Genomic DNA, 19817 nt, shown 5'->3' with positions numbered 1-19817 from the left:
CACTGCTACCTGTGCTCCTCATCTGTTTGTTGTATCCACCTGCTGTCTTTTGTCACTTATATTTAAGATCTCTGGTGCAACGGCCGTCTTGATTATGTGTTTGTACAGTGCCTAGCACGATTGGGGCCTAATCTCAGAATGATGCCTCTATATACTGTTGCAATAAAAATAAATAATGTTGGGCTCCCTACCGAAATGCCGAAGACTGGGTTGACCCACAAGCATCCTTTTCTTTTCTGTTTGATGACATTTTGCTGTTATAAAGACTCACCATTCAAGATACAACCTCCTCTTTCCATCCACATCCCCAAAAGTTACAAACCACAAGCTGTCCCCACCTCTCGAATAAGAGCACACAACATGAGACACACCACTGCAATTTCTTGGTTCTTGAATATGTTTTTTTTTTTGTTTTGTTTTGTTTTTTTACAGAAAAATCATTCATAAATTAAATACAAAATGTACAAACACATGGGTAAATAAATGTAATGATACAAAGGATTGCTTTGCTGAAAAGTGTGTGGTTGTGTGTGTGAGAAACACTACAATTCAGTGCAAACATGTACTCTTAAAAACATAAGAGTAAGCTCAAAAGCCATGATGGACGGATACTACCAGTGGTTTTACTCCACCTCAGATGATGGGTGACTAGAAGTGTGTGGCTGTTGCTCAGTTGGTAAATTCTTTACAGAAGAGGAGCTTTACAAAAATAATGAACTTTAAATAAATATTTTAGCAAATAAAACCCCACATGGCTTGTTTTAAAAAAAACAGAATCAGCATTGAACACGTCCTGACTCCAAGCAAGGTTAGTAGACAATGTTGATGTATAAGGACTGCACAAGTGGCCTTGTTGAATTTCAGCTGCCAGAATACATACAGTTCTTTTCCTATGAGAATTTTTACACAGTAACAGCACCTGCACTTGACAGAATGCTTTAACAATTACATTTCTATACAATATTTGACTTAGCTGATAAGATTAACAGTGCACATTTGAAGATATTCCATATTTTAGAGAGGGGAAAAAACACAACCTGATTGAAAAAAGAAAATGCAAAGAGTGACATTGATTAGGTGTGAAATGAGCCCTTTCAGGCCAATCTTAAATGAGTGCATTTCTGAGTAGAGGTAATGCCTTTTTTGTTCAAAACATAGGGTGCAAGAGATGGTAAATATACATTAAAGACTGAGGATTCAAACGAAAATGTAACCTAACATCTACTCACACAATTCCTGTGGGGAATTCAGACCATTTGAAATACATTCCTTGTTTGAAGCACCATTAAAGACATCAGTTTCTAGCAACATTTCAAGATTAAAGAAATGAGGGGAAGAGTCAAGGTTCAGCATATGAAGAGGATCCACAAGAATTACAAAGATCAAGAATCAGAAGCAAGAGAGTCTTTATTGCTATATGTGCCATAAGAAAAAGAACTATAAATAACCTTCAGGAAACAATTTTAAAGCACATGTGTTCCAAGACTTTAAACCTAAAATTACAAATTTACCAGCACTTTCAAGGGCAGATGCACTGTCCTCTCATGCAGGCTGATAAGATCTACACAACAAGGACTCCCAAGTTTTCTAAACTAAGTTATTCTCAAGAGACAAAAATGAGGCCTGGTCAATCACACCCATAGCAGACTTGTATGGGGATCATATGTCCATGGAACCAAGGAAACAATGTAAACCATAAGAGTTAAAGAAACAGAAGGCAAACAATGCAATAAAAGAAAATTAAAGTACTTTTGAGCTTAAATACTCAAACTCTATATATAGATATATAAAAAAGCAACCCAAAACACTTTTACCATATAGAGGAGGTCCAGTAAAAGTGAGTTTGTACATACTGTGTAACCGACTGATTGGTTTTAAACCGGCGGGAGGAGGCGGGGAAGGAGGGAAAAAAGGCACAACCCAAGGAGGACAGTTCAGAAAAAAGCCTAAACCTGTAAAACTGGATGTGGATATTGACCAAGCACTTCAGTTCTTGATACTCATGTTTTCCTGAACTAATCTGAATGCCCTTTATTTTTCTCATTATGATTTTACATCTGTGGATAACTCTAGCTCACTATTTGCACTTGTGCAATGCTTTCCCTGGCTAAGGATCATAACCAAGGGTTCTACCTACAGTTAGAATGTACATTAGTTCAGTGTACTGTTCAATTTACACAATAAATATATCAAAATACTATTTCATAAAACAAAAATGTTACATTAGCAGAATCACTGTACAACGTTAATTTGGGGGCAGATTTAATAAACGGCAGCTGACTGCCCAAAACTAAAAGACAGTGACTGAGGAGGGAAGATAAGATTTTTGGGATGCGTGCATGGAGACCAGACACAGGCCCACTGGTGGAATTTGGCTCTTGGGGGGTGGAGAAAAGGTGTGTGTGAAAAAGTCTAGAAACTAAGCTTGCACTTGCCACCATTATGGGATAAGGGCAATGAAAACCCAACAGGAATAAAGTGGAAAAACTCCATATGAAATACAATTTACACATTATCTGCTGCACAATGATATGAACCGGATATTATGTTCTTTCATGAAGTTTCCCTTATCTCTTCCTTCCCCGCAAAAGCCCTCGCCATTTTTGTAATAAGCAATGATGTGGCTCCACATTTCTGAATCCCAGCATCCTACTCACTAAGGCCCCTATCCTGTAAACAGTTAAGCATATGCTTAACTTTCTGTCAAGCGGGACTACTCACATGAGTAGAGGGAATTACTCATGAGAAAAAGTTTGCAGGATTGGGGCCTAAATGAGTAACCTTAATATGTAAACCTTTAGCTTGAGTTTTAATTGTAAAGGAAAATAAAAAAGAGGCAATTTACACAGCTTACTTACACTTCTTTAAGAAGCGATTCTGTTGCATATTACTTCAAGCAGGTCATTTTAAAAAAAACCACACAAATGTAGAAGAATGGTATCATCATAAGTTTCATTTGATCTCCTATTAGGCAGTTGCCTGCATCCAGAGTCAAGAAGCCAACTGAGTCATTCAGTCAAACTGGTTCCATGAGAAGAAAGCACATTAGATCACTGTTGTGGTATCTGAGATTGTCGGAGGAGACGGAATGCAGAGATGAGATCAGCAGGTCACACCACTGTTCTTAAAACCAGAAAGTGAGTGAAGTCCCCAGCTTGCTGCACAAACAATCGGATTGGGCCAGTACAGCTAAGACAACTTGTGCGTGAACTTTCAATTTTATTCTTCAGAATACTGTGATCCTTCATTAGACAATGTATTTCTTGTCCTTGGTAATCTTATAAAAGAACGTCTAACGTGTTGCTTTCTTGGCGAAGGGCAAAGCAAACTTATTGTCTCCACTCAGTATTCATTTACCAAAGCCAGCTCTGGTGTCAGATTAACAGTTATGTTTTTATACAAGGCGTCATACGTAATGTTTGGAAAGTAGTTCAAGTTATTGAGACCGTCCACGACTTGCCTCTCTTTTGACTTCCTCAGTAACGTGTACCTGTTAAAAGAGAACAAAAGATGGATGCATCCACTCTTCTACACTGCTCCAGGCTGAAGAAATTTAGGCTGAGAGCCACAACACAGCCCCAACAAGAACAAGCAAAAAACTAACAAGAGAAAATCCTCCTGAACACAGACACCTTAAGATATATGTAAAAGAGACAACTGCAACATTTATACATGTAAATATTTAATACACTTTTGACCCCCTGTCTGGAGTAATGTATATCACAGACCAAAATAATACCGGTGTTAGTTTTCTAGGCTACTAAGTTTCCTGTGTCTCCAGCTGTTACAGTTTTGTCAAACTGTCTATATGCACAGAAATATGGATTGATAACCTCCTTCCCCAAAACTGACATGAGGCAGCTGAATGACAGTATGTTTTCTGCATGCATGGCCCTACACAAAAATAAGACATGGCCCTTGTCCCAGACAATTAACCCTCTAAGTGAGACAGAGCAAATGTGGAGAAGGAGGGAAGACAGATTATGTTATTTGTTTTGATTTTTGGCAAATAAGTCCACTCACAACAGCAGGAGCAACTGGCATTGGACTAGTGACAGGGGGTGGGAAATTAGTCAGAAGAACTGAATTTCTGGAGGGGGAGAGCAAAGGCTCTGGGGCACCCTATTTCAGGGCTAAGGGGCAGCATAGAAAAGGGTCACAAAGGTAAAAGACACAGCATAGGGTGTGCGAAGGAACAGGTGGAAACATGTAGGCATGGTAGGAACTCCTATCTTGGTACTTGCACAGACCTCATTAGTACAGTATCTAGGCGCCTCACAATCTTTAATGCTTTTCCAGAGTGTTAAAGTAGATGATGAGAACTGTGAACTAAATACAGTGAAAGATTAAGTCAGTAAAGGAACATGAGGTGAGTAGTAAATGTGACAGGAGTAACAGGAAAATATGTGTCTGCAGCATGTTGGATAGATTGGAGAAGGAGTGAGGCCAGAATGGAGGAGATTACAGTAGCCCAAGAAGGAGAAAACAGTGGCAGATTAAGGTAGAGTTTTAGCAGTGGGGATGAAAAGGAAAGAGCAGAGGGAGAAGTAACTACAAAGATCTGGCAAGAGATTGGGTGTGCGGACTTGCCAATCAGCTTAAGGTTGAGCTGGAGGGGCTGAATAGACTATGACAGTGTCAGTGAGGAGCGTGTACAAATGGCAAAGGTCCGTTTGAGAAATGGTGGGATCCAGGAGAAGCTGTGAGACAGGCAGAGATGTGAGGAGGCCAGCATAGAGTTCTTCCATTATAGGAGCAGATACTGTTAACCAGGAGGCAAGAGGAGTGGGAAAAAAAAATCACTGAAAGATCTATCAGCAAGGTAAGAATGGAACTAGAAAAGGTCAGAGTCCAGGAAGACCAAAGCAGAGAGAGTCTTAAGAAATCCACACATCAGAGACTGCAGAGATCGAGGAGAATGGAGACTTGTCCTCAACAATATACCCATTACTAGAGCTTGTCCAGACTGGGGATGCACCCTGATTGCTCCCATCAGTGTAGCTGCACACTAAAGTAGGACTTTGCAGTCAGGCAATGCTGTTTACATCAGTGACATCAATATAAAGTAGGGCTAAGTTACACCAGGGCTAATAACCAGCTTTTGCCCATATACACTAGAGAGCATCCTTGATTAAATACACTGGTGGCTCCAACCAGACCGCACACCAGACAAGGCCCTAGTCTGCACAAAACAGGGGAATAAGGGAAAGTGTTAGTTCAAAGCCTTGGAACTAAGTAAAGAAGCCTATATCCTTTGTCACTGCAAGCTTTACAGTTCACCGTGGGCCACTATGATATGCTCTAATTTGTAATACTCCCAACTAGCAAGCAAAAAAAAACCCCAGACTGCTTCAAAACCATTTGCAATGTAGTATCAGGTAACAATGCACCTCAAGTGAGTGTTGCCAAATAAGTGACAGCAGTTCTCTGGATGCACGCTGACCATCAGCCTACAAAATTCCAGATCTGATTAAACAAAGGAGGCAAATCAAAAGCTCATTTCCACAGCACTGTAGCCCTCTGATGCTTCAGAGAAATGGAACAATTGTGACGTTTTCCCCTGAAATTGACTACCTTGACACTGAAATGGTAGAAATTTATTTTCCTCACCATAATCTGTTTGGTAGCAAAATGAAAGCTAGATAGAGAGGAAGAAAAATTTTATCTCTATCAAATGGAAACACAGAGAACAGGAAAGTTGATGTTGGAAACAGGCCCAGAACATAATGTAATGCTGGTTTACATGAATTTGCAGTTAATTCTAAAAGTATCTGCAGGGTAAGCTTTGTGAGTTTCTCTTCTAGACCTCTCCTAGCATCTCCTCTTCTGCTGTCAGTAGTGGCTAATACAGTTTATATCTAATTCCCATTCTAAACCAACAGTTGTAGGTTGTGAGCTGCTAAGTCATGTAATTGTTCACAAATAAATCATTCCCACTGGTCCTTTTAAACTTGAGCTGTTGCACCATTCCATTCTGGTCATACTCCTACTGGGAAATAGGGGACAGTGGTTGGTGCATTTATGCTTCCAGAAACAGCTCTCTGGGCCCTGCTGGAATGCCCGTCCTGATACACAATCCAACTCTTTACATCCTCTTGAACAGGAACAAAACCTAATAATGTGGAGCTTTTCCTGGTGACTCAGCACACTTTTACCTAGATTATAAGCTTTGTGGAGGCAGGACTGTTTTGTTACTCATCTTTACATCCTAGCACAATGGAGCCCTGATCTTTGGTTGGCATTCCTAGACACTACTATAAAATCAAAATACAAATCAGAGTTAGCTGGAAGCAAAATCTTGCTCACTTTACATTTATGGCAAAATATATTTAGTCGTATTGCAGCTGGGTTTTACTCTAGATTAGAAAAATGAAAAACAGGAAGCTGACTGATTATATTTCACCTCTCAAACGAAAATGAGGCAAAACTGCTATGACGCACATGACAGAGACATATTTCTTTTGCAATGGAAGCTACTTGCATGATACAAATACAAGAGTTGAAAATCTCTTAAACAAGGTCTAATAGAAACAGGGACAAAGGTTGTTATAGTAGCAATAGGACCGAAGGCTGTGGATCCTGTTAGAATCCCTCTCGCAAGCAAGCCGTCCAGCAGGGCTGGCCTGATTCAATGTTTGGATTAGACCCTTCGAGGAAACAAACACTTATTTAGTATGTGGTGCTGACTACTCCATGACAGGCACACTTTCGTCAGAGTACAGAGCCAGGACTGCAGCTTGTTGCCAAAGGGTGCTGAAATCCACTCTTTTGGATGAGATTTAGGAAAAGGAACAATCACTAAAGGAGGACCTTAGAATAGAGTCCAGGGTATTAACTACCCCAGATAAATCCCAGTCTGAGTAATTACATTCTGCCTCCCTGCAGTTCAGATTATTGCCTTCCTGTCCTAAGACTCTTGTGAAGAAGTTCTGTGCATTGTTGCCACATTTCACCCTGGAGCAATAACTGCAATAAGTCTTGTATACAGTATGCTAATTTGTGAAGTGCTTTAGTACAGAACACTAGAATGTGCAAGCTGCCATACTGGGTCGGATCATGGTTCATCTTGCCCTTTATTCTGTCTCCAACAGTGGTCCGTACCAAAGCTTCAAAGTGAGTGTACCGAACAGGGCAATTTTAGAGTGATCCACCTCTCTACCACTCCCAGCTTCTGGTAATTAGAGGTTTAGGGTCACCCCAAGCATAGCGTTGTGTTCCCGACCATCTTGACTAGTAGTCATTGATGGAAGTATCCTCCATGAATTTACCCAGTTCTTTTTTTAACCCAGTTATGCTTTTGGCCATCACAACATCCCATAGCAATGAGTTCTACAGGTTAGTTGTGCATTGTGCAAAAAAGTACTCTCTCTTGTTGTATTAAAGCTGCAATCTATTAATTTCAGTGCCCGTGGTTTTTGTATTGTGTGAAAAGGAAAATAACATTTCTCTATTCACCTTCTCCATGCTATTTATGATTTTATAGATCTCTATCTTATCCCCCCTTATTCATCTCTTTTCTAAGATGAATAGCCCCAGTCTTTTTAGTCGTTCCTCATATGGAAGTCAATCCATACTCTTGATAATTTTTGCCACCTTTTTCTGATTTTTTTCCAGTTCCACTATAACTATACCCTTTTTGAGATGGGGCAACCAGAACTGGACTCGGTACTCAAGGTGTGGGCACATCATGGATTTATACAGTGGCATTATGATTTTGGGATCTTTCAGAAAGAAATATAAATCTCCAATAATAAAAATCTCACTTGCCTTCCCAGGAACTGCACTTCGCCTCGATGATGGTGTGGAATTGACTTGTATTTCCCAGTGTCTCCTTCTGGTCGAGTCACTGAGTAGCCTGCATACTGCACCCTGAGTATTACAAAAATAAACTGATTGTTGTGGGTCATGATCGCTCAATCTCAGCAAGTATTAAATTTGGAGCAAATGCAACAGATGTATTGTCTGTAGTAAGTATGAGTTTCCATTAGCTAGCTAAATTAAGTGGGAATATCTAAACCAGTTCAGGCTTTGGGCAAACTAAGCCCCTTTCAGTACATTAAATTGTAGCTGAGAAGTTCAGCTGAGGATCAGTTTGCAATCAACATGAGAAAATGCCCAAGGCCAACAATTTCACAAAGTTACCTATGGCAAGAACTAATGTTACCTCATTCTGTTAGTTATGAGTTTCCAAGCCAATCTCCTTTAGTAGAATGGAATCAAACCTCAATCTTCTCATTTATCAGCACACCCTAAAGGCATGATTGTCTTTCCCCTCCATGTGAAGAGGGTATGGAATAGCTCCAGAGCCAATCCCCACAGTCTGGGGTGGAGAGAGGCCACTTCCCTTCACACATTGCATAAAGCTCATCTCCAGGAGATGGCAAGGCTGGAGATGTCTGACAGCTGCTCAAGAAAATTAAGAGTTTAAGGGTACAGGCTCAGAGCCAGTTCAGAGCAGCGGGTAAAATTCCCATGCTTTATTTCACTCAGAATACAGCAGGTAGAGCCCTGAGGAGCTTCCACTGCCAAGAAGCTGGGTGCGTGAACTGTATGTCCGAGAAGCTACGTCCCCAATCCCAGTAGCAGCACGTTCCTGTACCAGAGCAGCCACTATTGTATTGCAATAACGACAGCTTGTACCACATGTCAGAAGTTAGATACAGTTAAAAGAACTCATTGATAAATAGAAGAGTCACACCATAGGAAAGTCTGCATGGAAGCCCGCCTATCCCCTTCGTTTGGGAAGCGGGCTCAAGCAAAGACACACATCAGTACCTGTTCCAAAGGTCGTCATCTTCTCCGCCCCAGCCCCAGAATGCATTAGGAAAGCCATTGATTTTCTGAAACTGTTCTGCTGTTAAGCCACTCACTCCGCCAAAGAACTCATTATAAGGGAGCCTAAATAAAAGAGAGCACATTAGTCAAACCTATTGTGAACACACTTGTCACAGGTCAGGAGTGATGCAGTTGCCTGCCCACAGCCTGACAGAGGAGCCATTCTCCTGGATGCAGCTGAATCAAGCCTTGAGCTATTGGGATGTTTGCTTCTGTGTCTCGTTATGTCTACTTGAACAAAACCTGGAAACCAACTGAAATTAATCTGACTTTTTAAAATCTAGCTATTGGCTTTTTATCCATTATTGCATGAAGGGGGAATATAGGTGCTTACAGATACATATATTTATCCAGCTTGGCTGCAAAGTGTCTTGGCATCTGTCCACATCCATAATAGTTACGGTCATTTTCTGGTATATGGTCCACATCATGAAAGATCAGACAATCCCAGTCCAAGTCCTTCATTGCTTCCCGAAAGCCAATATTGAAGAGCATGGCTCGATTAAATGGTTGGTTACCAGCCTAGGAAACAGAGTTATTTCTCAGGGAAGTGGAATATACAATTCATATTAGCTACATACACAATGTGTGCTATAAATACCTTATTTAGAAATCAGGTCCCAAATTAAATACTTGAAATTGTTAAGAAAGTGTTATGCTTATTTCATTTTCTCTTGAACCACTATCCCAAGGTCTGCATACTTTAAGTGTACAATAGCAAAAAAATAAAATTTGTAATTACAATAGTTTACCCAAGCCGACCCACATTAATCAATTCATGCAGATAAATGATAAAAACCTAACTCTCATCATCTCTTTTTCAGCCTGCTTTTTCCCCAAAAGCCCAAAGACAAATGGGTTTTGAAGCATGCCCTAAAGATTATAAAAAGTAGAGTATTTGACTGGTTTTCTCTCTAGTTTAGAAGCAGTTTCCCCATGTACTAAGGGTTAAGCTGCTCTTTTCTACCTTCACAAGTCACTTCTGCCCTCTGCTGCATGGATGATCAGGCATGTTCAAGTCTGTGATCAGGTCAACCATCCACCCTTCCCTTCCCCCATCTCCCCACTGTAAGTACATAGTTGAAAATCAGTCAGTCAGTCATTCTTCTCATGGCCTCCTACACAAACTCAAGAAAAAAACCTAAGTCCCTGCTTTTGTAACCCTCTTGCCTGGTATAACAATAGATATATGTGCTAAACAAACCTCTCTTATTCTAAGGTACTTTAATTTCCTAGAAGCTTTCAGAAAGTGCCTGTGTCCAACATAACATTCTGGTGAATGGCATACTATGAGCAGCTAGCTATTGTACCTATCGCAATGTTAGACAGCAACCTTTGAAAGTCTATAGTACAGTGGTTCCCAGCCCATGGCCTAGGGGCCAAAAGTGGCCCACGGGGTCTTTCAAAGTGGCCCCCTGCTCCCCTCCTGCTGGCTGCAGAAGGGAGCTGCTGCCTAAGGACCCAGGCGGAGTGCACTGCTGTGGGGCTACAAGACCGGTGCAGGCTCCTCGCTGAACCCAGGGAGATGAGAGATCAGCACTCCCCTCCCCGGCTCCAGCAGGGAGAACAGCAAAGTGCTCTGCCTGGGTCCCTAGGTGATGGGGTCCCTGCTGAAGCCAGAGGGAAGGGACCACTGATCTCCTGCCCTCCCTGGCTGCAGAAGGGAGCCACTGCCTAGGTATCCAGGTGCAGCACACTGGGCTACAGGACACATGCGGTTTCCCTGCTGCAACCAGGGGGATGGGAGATCAGCAAGGAGGCAGCCTCCTCGCTGAACTCCTTCTGTCTGGCTGCAGTGGTGGAAAGGGGCTGTTGGCGGAGCAACCAGGACCCACCATGCTTGAGGAGGGGCAGGACTCTAAAAATCAGTGCCTTCCGGTTTGGCCTGCATTTAGCAGGCCACCAACTGTGACTTAGCTGCCAGGCCATGGGCTTCAGTGTGTAGTGACAGTCACTCATCTACACTAGTGCTTTGTCTGTGCGCGTGTGTTACATACTGTGAGTAATTTGTACGTGTAAAATAGTGAATGTAAAAATGAGCACGTAGCATCCAAATGTTTACTTTACATATGTAGTGATTTGTAGTCCTTAATGGTGTGCATGTCAATACATTTGTTAGGAGTTGATAGACTGGAGGACCTTCAGGGTTACAAAAATGATCTTTGTGGCCCTTGAGCGAAAAAGGTTGGGACCACTGCTATAGTATGTAACCTGGCTGATAAAAAACAAACACACAAGACACACTTGGGGGAATTCCATTGTTGTGCAATAACTGGAGGCAGAAAGCCTTAAATAGCCTTTTGCTGTCCAATGCATCCGACATAAATCAGTTACACAAGATTTCCAATGGTTATGGCCACTGGCGATGGATTAGTCTGAAAAAATATATTGCATATACATGGGAAGTGACTCACTTGCTCAATGACATAAAATGCGAACTGTAAACGTTGGCGCTGCAGCATTGGAATAAGGTGCCTAAAGAGAACTGGAAGATGCTCATAACGATTGCGGAATGGTATCAGGATTGCCACCTAAGAGATGGAAGACATCAGGTAGTTATTACTATATTTGGAAACCAGCTTTCACTGGCAGCCCATAAACCTTCACCTCAAGGCACTGGGTGTGTCTGAAGCCGTGTGCATGTGCATTTACAATCACAGGACCATAGACAATGTTGATGGAAAAGGACTAACAGATCTAATCTACTTCCTTGGGCTGCTATGCAGGATTATTTTATAGTTCAACAAATAAAATGCAGCACACAATTGTACGTTAACCATTCACTCTTTATTCACCACCTTTATTTGTGCATTTCAGAAGCCTAGCGTTTTAAAATATACACTACTTTGGAGAGATGAAGTTTCTTTCCAACTTTAACTAAATTTCATGCTGGGTCAGAAGTGACAGACTGACTGCACTGGAGATTTAAATCCACTACCAACTAAAAAGGCAGATCAGGATTCTCCTATACCATACTGTTAATGTGCCTCCACCCTCATCTGCCAGGAACTCCACTAGCAAAGATAAATTCATCGTCTCCAAGGTCATGTTACCATTGGTCTTTCTGGGCCAATTCTTGCTCAAAACAAGAGGTAATTTTGGCGATCTGGATACCTGTCAGCTAGGAACTACACTGAAACTAATTCATTCTGTTTGCATTCCTTCATACTGAACAATGGCATCACATTACAATGTAGCTTGTGGCTGTTTTGAGGCTACAATTTACCTTCCAACGAGGCAGGCAGTCGTCAGGTTTCCAATGGCCTCCTAGCTTGATAGAGTCTTTGGAGAATAATTGATGGATATCCTCCATTCTGATTTCACTCATATTTACATCAGTTGGGCCCTCTGGATATACAATGGAAAGAGAAGTGTAAGAAGAGGTAAATATTCCAGTCCCAGCAAGAGAAAATGCATCTCAGGCTTCTCACACACTTCAGTATCTTGGGTCCTACCTCATCAGTATGCACACTTCTGCCCACTTCACTTTTCATACTTATTACTAGGACTAATTGCAAAATGGGTCTTATCCTGTCAAGTATCAAAAAACTGAATAGAAAACACTGTCACAGTACCTCATGATCCCATTCTCCTCTATAGGTTGGGCTCCCTGGTCAGACATCTCCCATGATGCATCATGGTCTTCCCTCTTGAAAGGAGGCAGTGCATCATGGGAGACCCTGGTTGTGATGCATAATGGGAGTTCTAGTCTGACCAGGGAGTCCAGCCTTTAGAAGAGAATGGGAACATAAGTAGGGACCTACCAAATTCACAATCCATTTTGGTCAATTTCACGGTCATAGGATTTAAAAAATAAATTTCACAGTTTCAGATATTTAAATCTGACATTTCATGGGTTGTAACTGTGTGTGTGTGTGTGTGGTCGCAAAGCTATTGTAGGGGCGGGTCGTGGTATTGCCACCATTATTTCTGTGCTGCTGCCTTCAGAGCTGGGTGGCTGGAAGACAGCTGCTGGCAGGCACCTAGCTCTACAGACAACACCACTGTCAGCAACAGTGCAGGAGTAAGGGTGGCAATGCCATACCGTGCCACCTTCATTTCTGTGCTGCTGCTGGCAGTGGTGGTGCAGCCTTCAGAGCTGGGCTCCCAGCCAGCAGTCGCACAGCTTCCTGCAGCTGGGGGAGGTTCCCAAACGTGGGTCTGACTTGGCCCCAGGAGCAGCCCGTGCAGGGGAAGAGGAAAATCCTGTCCCTCATACAAGACTAGCAACTGGACCCTGGCACACAGTAAGACTCCTGGCTGTGGCACCTGCAGCCCTGCCCCTCTCCAGCCCCAGGCTCAGACTCGGGAGCTAAAAGGGACTTGGGATGGCTGTGTATGTGTATGTGGGGGGGATGACGATGACCACGGCATCCCTTGATCACTGGGCCCTGGACAGTTGCCCACTCACCCACCTGTAAGGCCTCTCTTCCCCTCCCTTGCCAAAAGTGATGACCCCCCCCCCATACCATGCCATGCCATCCTCACCTCTACGCCACTGCTGGTGGCGGCACTGCCTGCAGAGCTGGGCTCCTAGCCAGCAGTTGCCACTCTCCAGACAGCCAGCTCTGAAATCTGGTCTCCCCTCCAATAGCCAGATTTTACAGGGAGGTCAGAGTTCACAGTCCATGAGGCGTTTTTCAGAGCCATGAATTTGGTAGGGCCCGAAGCATAACTCACTGCGGCAGCATTTCCAAATCAAAAATCATTTGATTCATCAATGAAAAAAAAAAATCAATCTTCGGCAGAAAGACACTTCTCACAGAAAAGGTTTGTTTTCAATTTAACCAGTGGACAAAATTTTTCTATGAGCCCAATTTTTTTTTCTTCCCTGACTAGCATTTGGCTTCCCAACACCTCAGCTCCCAAGTTCAGTCACTATTTTCTGAACACAGCTCAAGGAAGAGACATTTGCCCAATGAAATTCAAAACAGGATTTTTTAAGAGGATGGTTTGGTGGTCCACTGCTCTGTTTCTGGGACTAGTCCAGGTTGTCAAATTTTGCAGTAGCCCCCGTGAGGAGAGGTAAGTAGCAAGCACTTCTGTTATTCCCTAACAGGCACTATGAATGATTAGAAGGACTAGTGAGCGAATGAGTTTTCACTAATTCATGTTGCACAATCAACCTTTTCATTAAAGTTTGCCAAGAGACGGATTCTTGGTTTAAAAAGAAAAAAGTCTCTCAAAGAGATTGATTAGTTTCAGGAGCCTCGTAACCAATGATTTCCAGCATTTGTGCTTACAGAACAGCACTTCTATTCATTCCCAACCCACCGACTACAGCTAACTACAAGAAGGTGCAGTACATAACAAGTCACGAGGTAGAAAAATGATACTAGAACACAATCCAAAAACATGCAGGAACAGACAACAAGGGCTCTGGAGCGTAAGGTAAAGCAGTGAAGATAACCCCCCACATGCTGCTGTCTGGGAGATGAGGGATAGTCTAGTTATTACCAGCATAGCAGCCTAATTCCCAAAGACTGCTGTGCACACCACCCTAGGATGGTGCAGAACCTGTAATGAAACAGTACACTCTTCCTACCTCCTCCCACTGCTATAGGAAGGTGTTTATAGGCTGTAACCTGGAAGGAGCAGCAGCACAGAGGTGGAGGATTAGCAGGGGTGGGGGAGGAAAATAATGAGTCACAGCACTACTCACTCATAGAAGGGAGTCTCTCAGGACAGGTATGGTTTGGAAAGTAGGTAAAATCTTCAGGAAGAAAAGTTGTGGTTTGCAGAAAGGTTTCACTGTGGTTCAAATCAAGAGGATAATCTAGGTGGTGGAAGAAAAAGCTGCTTGAGCAACAGGTTTTCCATTCTCCAACATTCTCCTGCTAAAAAGCCAGTTAGCTCACTATTCCACACTACCACGCACTCCTGGGATTTCAACCACAACGCCCTGATGCAGCCTGAACTGCAGGCATCTTCACACAGCTTTATTCCTTGATAGGCCTGGATCATCAGACTGGAGTTTCTTGGCCTGGCCATTTCAATAAGCAGTACACATGGCAACAGGTGCACACTTAGGAACAGTCCCAACATTTCTGCTAGACAGAACAGCTGAGGCTGAAAGGATCACAAGAGAGGCACATGGGCCACGTTATGCAAATGGTCCTTTCTGGTTTTGTAACCTATGAATGATTTGAGCGGCACCTTTCCTTATTAGACAAGATCAGGAGTCTGATTTGTCTTGTGTACCCCCAAGTTTCACCTCACTTAAAAACTACTTGCTTACAAAATCAGACCTAAAAATACAAAAGTGTCACAGCATGCTATTACTGAGAAATTGCTTCCTTTCTCATTTTTACCATAGAATTATAAAATACATCGATTGGAATATAAATACTGTACTGAGTGTGATACTTGAATCAGTTTTTTTACTTGTGAATTATGTCTGAAGCCTGAGCCCCTGGCAGCGGGGTTGAACCATGTAACTTAGCTTTGTGGGGGCCCCTGTGGTGTGGGGTCCTGGGCAGTTGCCCTGCTTGCCATCCCCTAGTGCTGGCTCTGCACTTGCGACCCCCTAAGTCCGTCCTGTGACCCCATCTGGGCCTGCAACCCCCAGGTTGAGAAACACTGATCTAGATGAGTTGATGTACCCCCTGAAAGACCTTTGAGTACCACTGTTTTAATGGTTATACCCAGTCAAGGAAAATGAACTTTTCTTAAGAAAAGTAACTAAAATACAAATGCAAAACAAGATTAAAATAAATTATTTAAATCAAAGTTTCCTGCTTGCTGATTTAGATCATGCTTAAAATGGGTGATTAAAATAACTTTAAATAAAATCAATCCACTCTGCACTAAATTAACTACAAGTCACTGTTTCAATATTTCAGGTTCCTTCCTCTCACTACTGTATGGCAGTCCCATGTCATTAGCTCAGTGTATCAGAGAGTAGTAATTGCAGAGTCTTATTCAAACTAGAAAGTGAAAGAGGCCATGACAGAATTGCAAATAAACACGGACAGCCCAGGGCATTTTATTAGAGTCTAGATGAGCCATTTTATCTTGGATACTTGTTATTACTGTGACAAAACAAATTCCCATTAAAATTACACTGGCAGTACACCCTCTATATCTTGTAACACTTTACTCAGGTCTCTACAGACAGTATCTTGTGCTGCTGCATGAAGAGACTCAGCTCCTTTTCTTTATGCCTGGAATGTGTAGGTATTGCCTTTGGTGTTTGCCAAAATGCCAGAGGGACATGTCATAGAAGTTTCAGTTAATTAAACAGGCACTTGATAATAAACAATCTTTAACAATTACTCAAATTGTAGCCTGCTTAAGCAGTTTCAATAAAGGTATATCGCTGAGTGAAGGTCACGATATATCAGCCCATTCCAAAGGCAGTGAGGATGATATATAGTATACACCAGTGGTTTACAACCTTTTTCATTTGTGGACCCCTAAAAACTTTAAAATGGAGGTGTTAATCCCTTTGGAAATTCACCCTGTGGACTGTGGATCTCTACCAGAGAAGTCAGACTGAAATCTGACTGAACAGAATTCAACTGTAAACGTTGCACGTGCTCGGCACAGCATTTGATGCAGCATGAGAAAGGATGTGAAACTGTGGGTTTTTATGGTAACGACACCACTTCTGGGTTTTGACCCGTAGGTGGGAGTATTCATGTATTTTTGATTGATCAGAAAAAACGGAATGCCTTTTCTGGGACCTGAAACTTTATTTGCATAGTCGCCTTTCGCAGACCCCTTTGACATAGTCTACAGACCTCCAGGCATCCCTGGACCACAGGTTGAAAACAACTGGTATATGCCAATGAACACAAAGCCAACTAGGTCTCCTGCTTAGCAGCTAAAAACTCTTTGCATTCTATAGGATCCTGTTACTGTGCCAGGTTGTTTCAAAATAACATTATTCTAAAGTTGTACCACTAAAAGTGTTGTTAGGGAAACAAGATGGTGAGGTAATATCTTTGATTGGACCAACTTCTATTGTGTAGCACAAAAGCTTGTCTTTCACCAACAGGAGATGGTCCAATAAAAGATATTGTCCATTGGCTTTGTCTTCCTTGAGTGCTCCTTTAACACTTTGGTCATCCAGTGGCCTCCAGGGTTGTCTGTCAGACTTCCTACTCCTGAGGTACTTTAAAAAATTGCTCTTAGTTTTTGTGTCTTTTACTAGTTGCTCTTCACGTTCTTTTTTGCCCTGCCTAACTATACTTGACTTGCCAGAGTTTATGCTCCTTTCTATTTTCCTCAATAGGATTTGATTTCCATTTTTAAATTATGCCTTTTTGCCTCTAACTGCTACCTTGTCTCTAACATTCTGGGACCAAGATGGCTACAAAACACTGCAATTATGTTAGCGAAGACAAACTGTGAATGTAGTGGATTTGTAGCACAACTCAAAAATACAGGTATCTGGTTTGGAGCCTATTCTAGAGAAATCCATTTTCTTTATATTTAAAAAGTGAAGCTGTGGTCTACAAAATTGATAGGGTCCTATTCTCTATTCTGTTCAAGTTCCTACACACAGCCCTGCCCTCATCACCATATTATCCACTTGCCTTCCAGATGTGTATTGGTGTGACTAGCATCTGTCATACATGGTCGTCTTTCTCCTTCCTCTCCGCAGGGGGCGATTGCATGGGGATATTTTCTTCTTTTAATTATATGTACACCATGATGCATGTTTATATTAGGAAAAGCAAGGTCAAAGAGAGATGTGCCAAGGAACAATAGGTGGCAGGTGAGCCCTAGGTGGGGAGTGCAAAGGATTAGGTGGGGGGCACACAGAGCTCCATTGTTCTCCGGAGTCTCCACATTCATTTAAAAATAAAGTTTCTCGTTGTTATGGCTGTGAAGAAAACCTTCAAAGCACGAAAAAGTGTCACTGAGGCAGAGATATCTACTTGAGTTTGCAGACAGCCTGATACTAGAGCTCTGAGGTGTGAACCGTCCCATTCAGTTCAGTGGGTGGGTAGTCAGATGTCAATGGTGGTACACTGATAATGTTGAGATTGCTAGCCATTTCAGTGTTCATACCATATATGAGAGAAAGGAAGTGTATTACGGAGATCTACTTCACACTGTCACCCAAAGAACAAACTAGGGTGGGACACAACAGGTATACTAAAGACGTGTAAGCCTTTACCACCCATGGAGCAGTGGAGGAAGGAAGGGATTCAGTTGGTTTCTCTTTCTTTAATGTGTGGGCTTAGCTTTCAGAAGTTTGGAAAAATCTATTTTAATCTATTTTCACATATTAAAATAGACTGAACACATTGAATTGCCAAATCCAGTGGAAACTCTAGTCTTTTAACCAGGCAGTGGAGACTAAGTATGTGGCAAACTACCTGTTGCTTGGGTAACTTGAAAATCCATTTATATCACCTGGTCAACCATCTAACTTTGTGGTAGCAAAGCTTTAGAAAGGCTGTGACCTATCAAACACCACAGCAACGCCCACTCTCCCTGTTTACAAAAGGGGAGTCAGAGTGAGGACCCTGGGTTTTATTCATAAAAGAAACATTTGTCTTGCAACACTCTTCTCTCACTTGTTCTCACTATTGAAACCCAGTGAGCAATTTCCCCTCAGGAGGTGCAGTAATTGTCTGAGACATTCCAGCCTGATACTGCATGAACGTAGCTCGAGACTTTCGCAACACTGACTCACTCGTTGTGTGTTAAAACTGAGAGGAGCAGTTTCAGTGGGACATCACTTTGCATAACTCTTAGTTTTAAAGAGAAATGCTTTCAGCTCTTCATTATAAGTAACCATTTACATTTACTAGGCCATTTCTACACTAGAAAGGGTTTGCCAGTATAGCTTATACCACTTCCCCTAAACAAAATAAGCTACAGAAACAAAGGGTTTTTTTTTTTTCCTCCTAGATATAATTGTGTTTATATTAGGGATTTTGCTGGCACAGTTACATTAGTCGGGTGCAGGGAGACACCAAATAACTATGCTGGTAAAAGTCCTAAGTGTGAATTCTTTATGTAGCCAGGAGAGCAAGTGACACTATGTATTACCTAGACCAAAAAGAAAATTCCCTTTTCTGAATTCTCCTTCCCCCTATGGCCCTTTTACTCTACCAGGAAAGATGGGTGTAGGAATTAAGTAGGCTGTATTAGGAGACCTTTTCTGCAAGCTGCAGTTTAGAGGAGTGTGTTCTGGGGGACAGAAGAGATGGAGCCATAGCAGACACTGCTACAGCAATTTTATGTGACGCTGCCACCGACTGGCTCTTTGGTTTGGGCTACCTAAATTAAAACACAATTGGGATGGTGCAAGTGGTGAAAGGCACCTAAACCCCTTCTTCTGGGATGCAAGTTTTGTTCTGTGTATCCTAGGAGCAAAGCATAAAATTGCACTAGTTGTCTAAAGAACAAAGACAAAATGATGAAGATCAGATTAAGAGAACTGGCAGGGAAATTTTTGAGAGAGATTTAAATGTATGCCATTTTTTGAGGAGGAAGATGGACATGTATGAAGAGCAGCTTGGTTCAAATGGATGACTAAAATACAAAGGTGGTATATCCAAAGCTGTCAAACCAGCGTTACATTATTAGAGGGAATGCAGTATAGCAGCTTAAAAAATAGTCAGGGGGCCTGCAGTCAGACATCCAGTTCTGAAACAAACAATGCATGAATTTAGGGCAACTTTAGGTCCATTCTCGCATGTGAACAGTGAAAGTTCATAAGCATATGTTCTTATCTTTTCAAATGTGTGTGCAGGCCTAATCAAGTTTAAAATCAGGTCAGACTTATGTGGTGCCAAGGTCTGAGGGCACAGATTCTGAAAATAGGTTTCTGTGTTAAGAAAACACAGAAAAAAGAAAAACTTCAAGAAAATAATGCGATTTCACATGTACTAGGACACAGATGTCACTCACTGCATCCCTAGAAAGCAGATGGAAGAAAAGGGATGCAACCCTGAACTCATTCTTCTCATTTTGTAAATTCCTTAAAGTTACTAGAGGCATCTGACGAAAGGGCCATACAG

The 19817-nt window shown here is 42.1% G+C and overlaps 1 protein-coding gene across 3 annotated transcripts in view; it reads right to left on the bottom strand.

Annotated features, from left to right (window-relative positions):
• Nucleotides 1-379: 379 nt before the first annotated feature.
• Nucleotides 380-19817, bottom strand: part of B4GALT5 (beta-1,4-galactosyltransferase 5) — a 60888-nt gene continuing 41450 nt past the window's right edge. For 2 of the 3 annotated variants that reach the window (XM_067554266.1, XM_067554263.1), the window contains exons 3-9: nt 14498-14611; nt 12062-12183; nt 11250-11366; nt 9170-9357; nt 8776-8898; nt 7768-7869; nt 380-3490 (exon numbers count right to left, since the gene is read on the bottom strand). In XM_067554266.1, the coding sequence (XP_067410367.1) occupies nt 3343-3490; nt 7768-7869; nt 8776-8898; nt 9170-9357; nt 11250-11366; nt 12062-12183; nt 14498-14611 (914 nt within the window). In that variant the 3' untranslated portion in view covers nt 380-3342. The remainder of the gene's footprint in view (nt 3491-7767; nt 7870-8775; nt 8899-9169; nt 9358-11249; nt 11367-12061; nt 12184-14497; nt 14612-19817) is intronic. The other variant, XM_067554265.1, reaches the window with a different exon arrangement.

This window comes from Emydura macquarii, unplaced genomic scaffold (genome assembly GCF_026122565.2).
Source record: "Emydura macquarii macquarii isolate MOO-44397 ecotype Brisbane River unplaced genomic scaffold, CSIRO-AGI_Emac_v2 contig_1483, whole genome shotgun sequence".
Classification (NCBI taxonomy): Eukaryota; Metazoa; Chordata; order Testudines; family Chelidae; genus Emydura; species Emydura macquarii.
The sequence above is the reverse complement of the archived record's forward strand: the minus strand, read 5'-3'. Positions and strand labels throughout refer to the sequence as shown.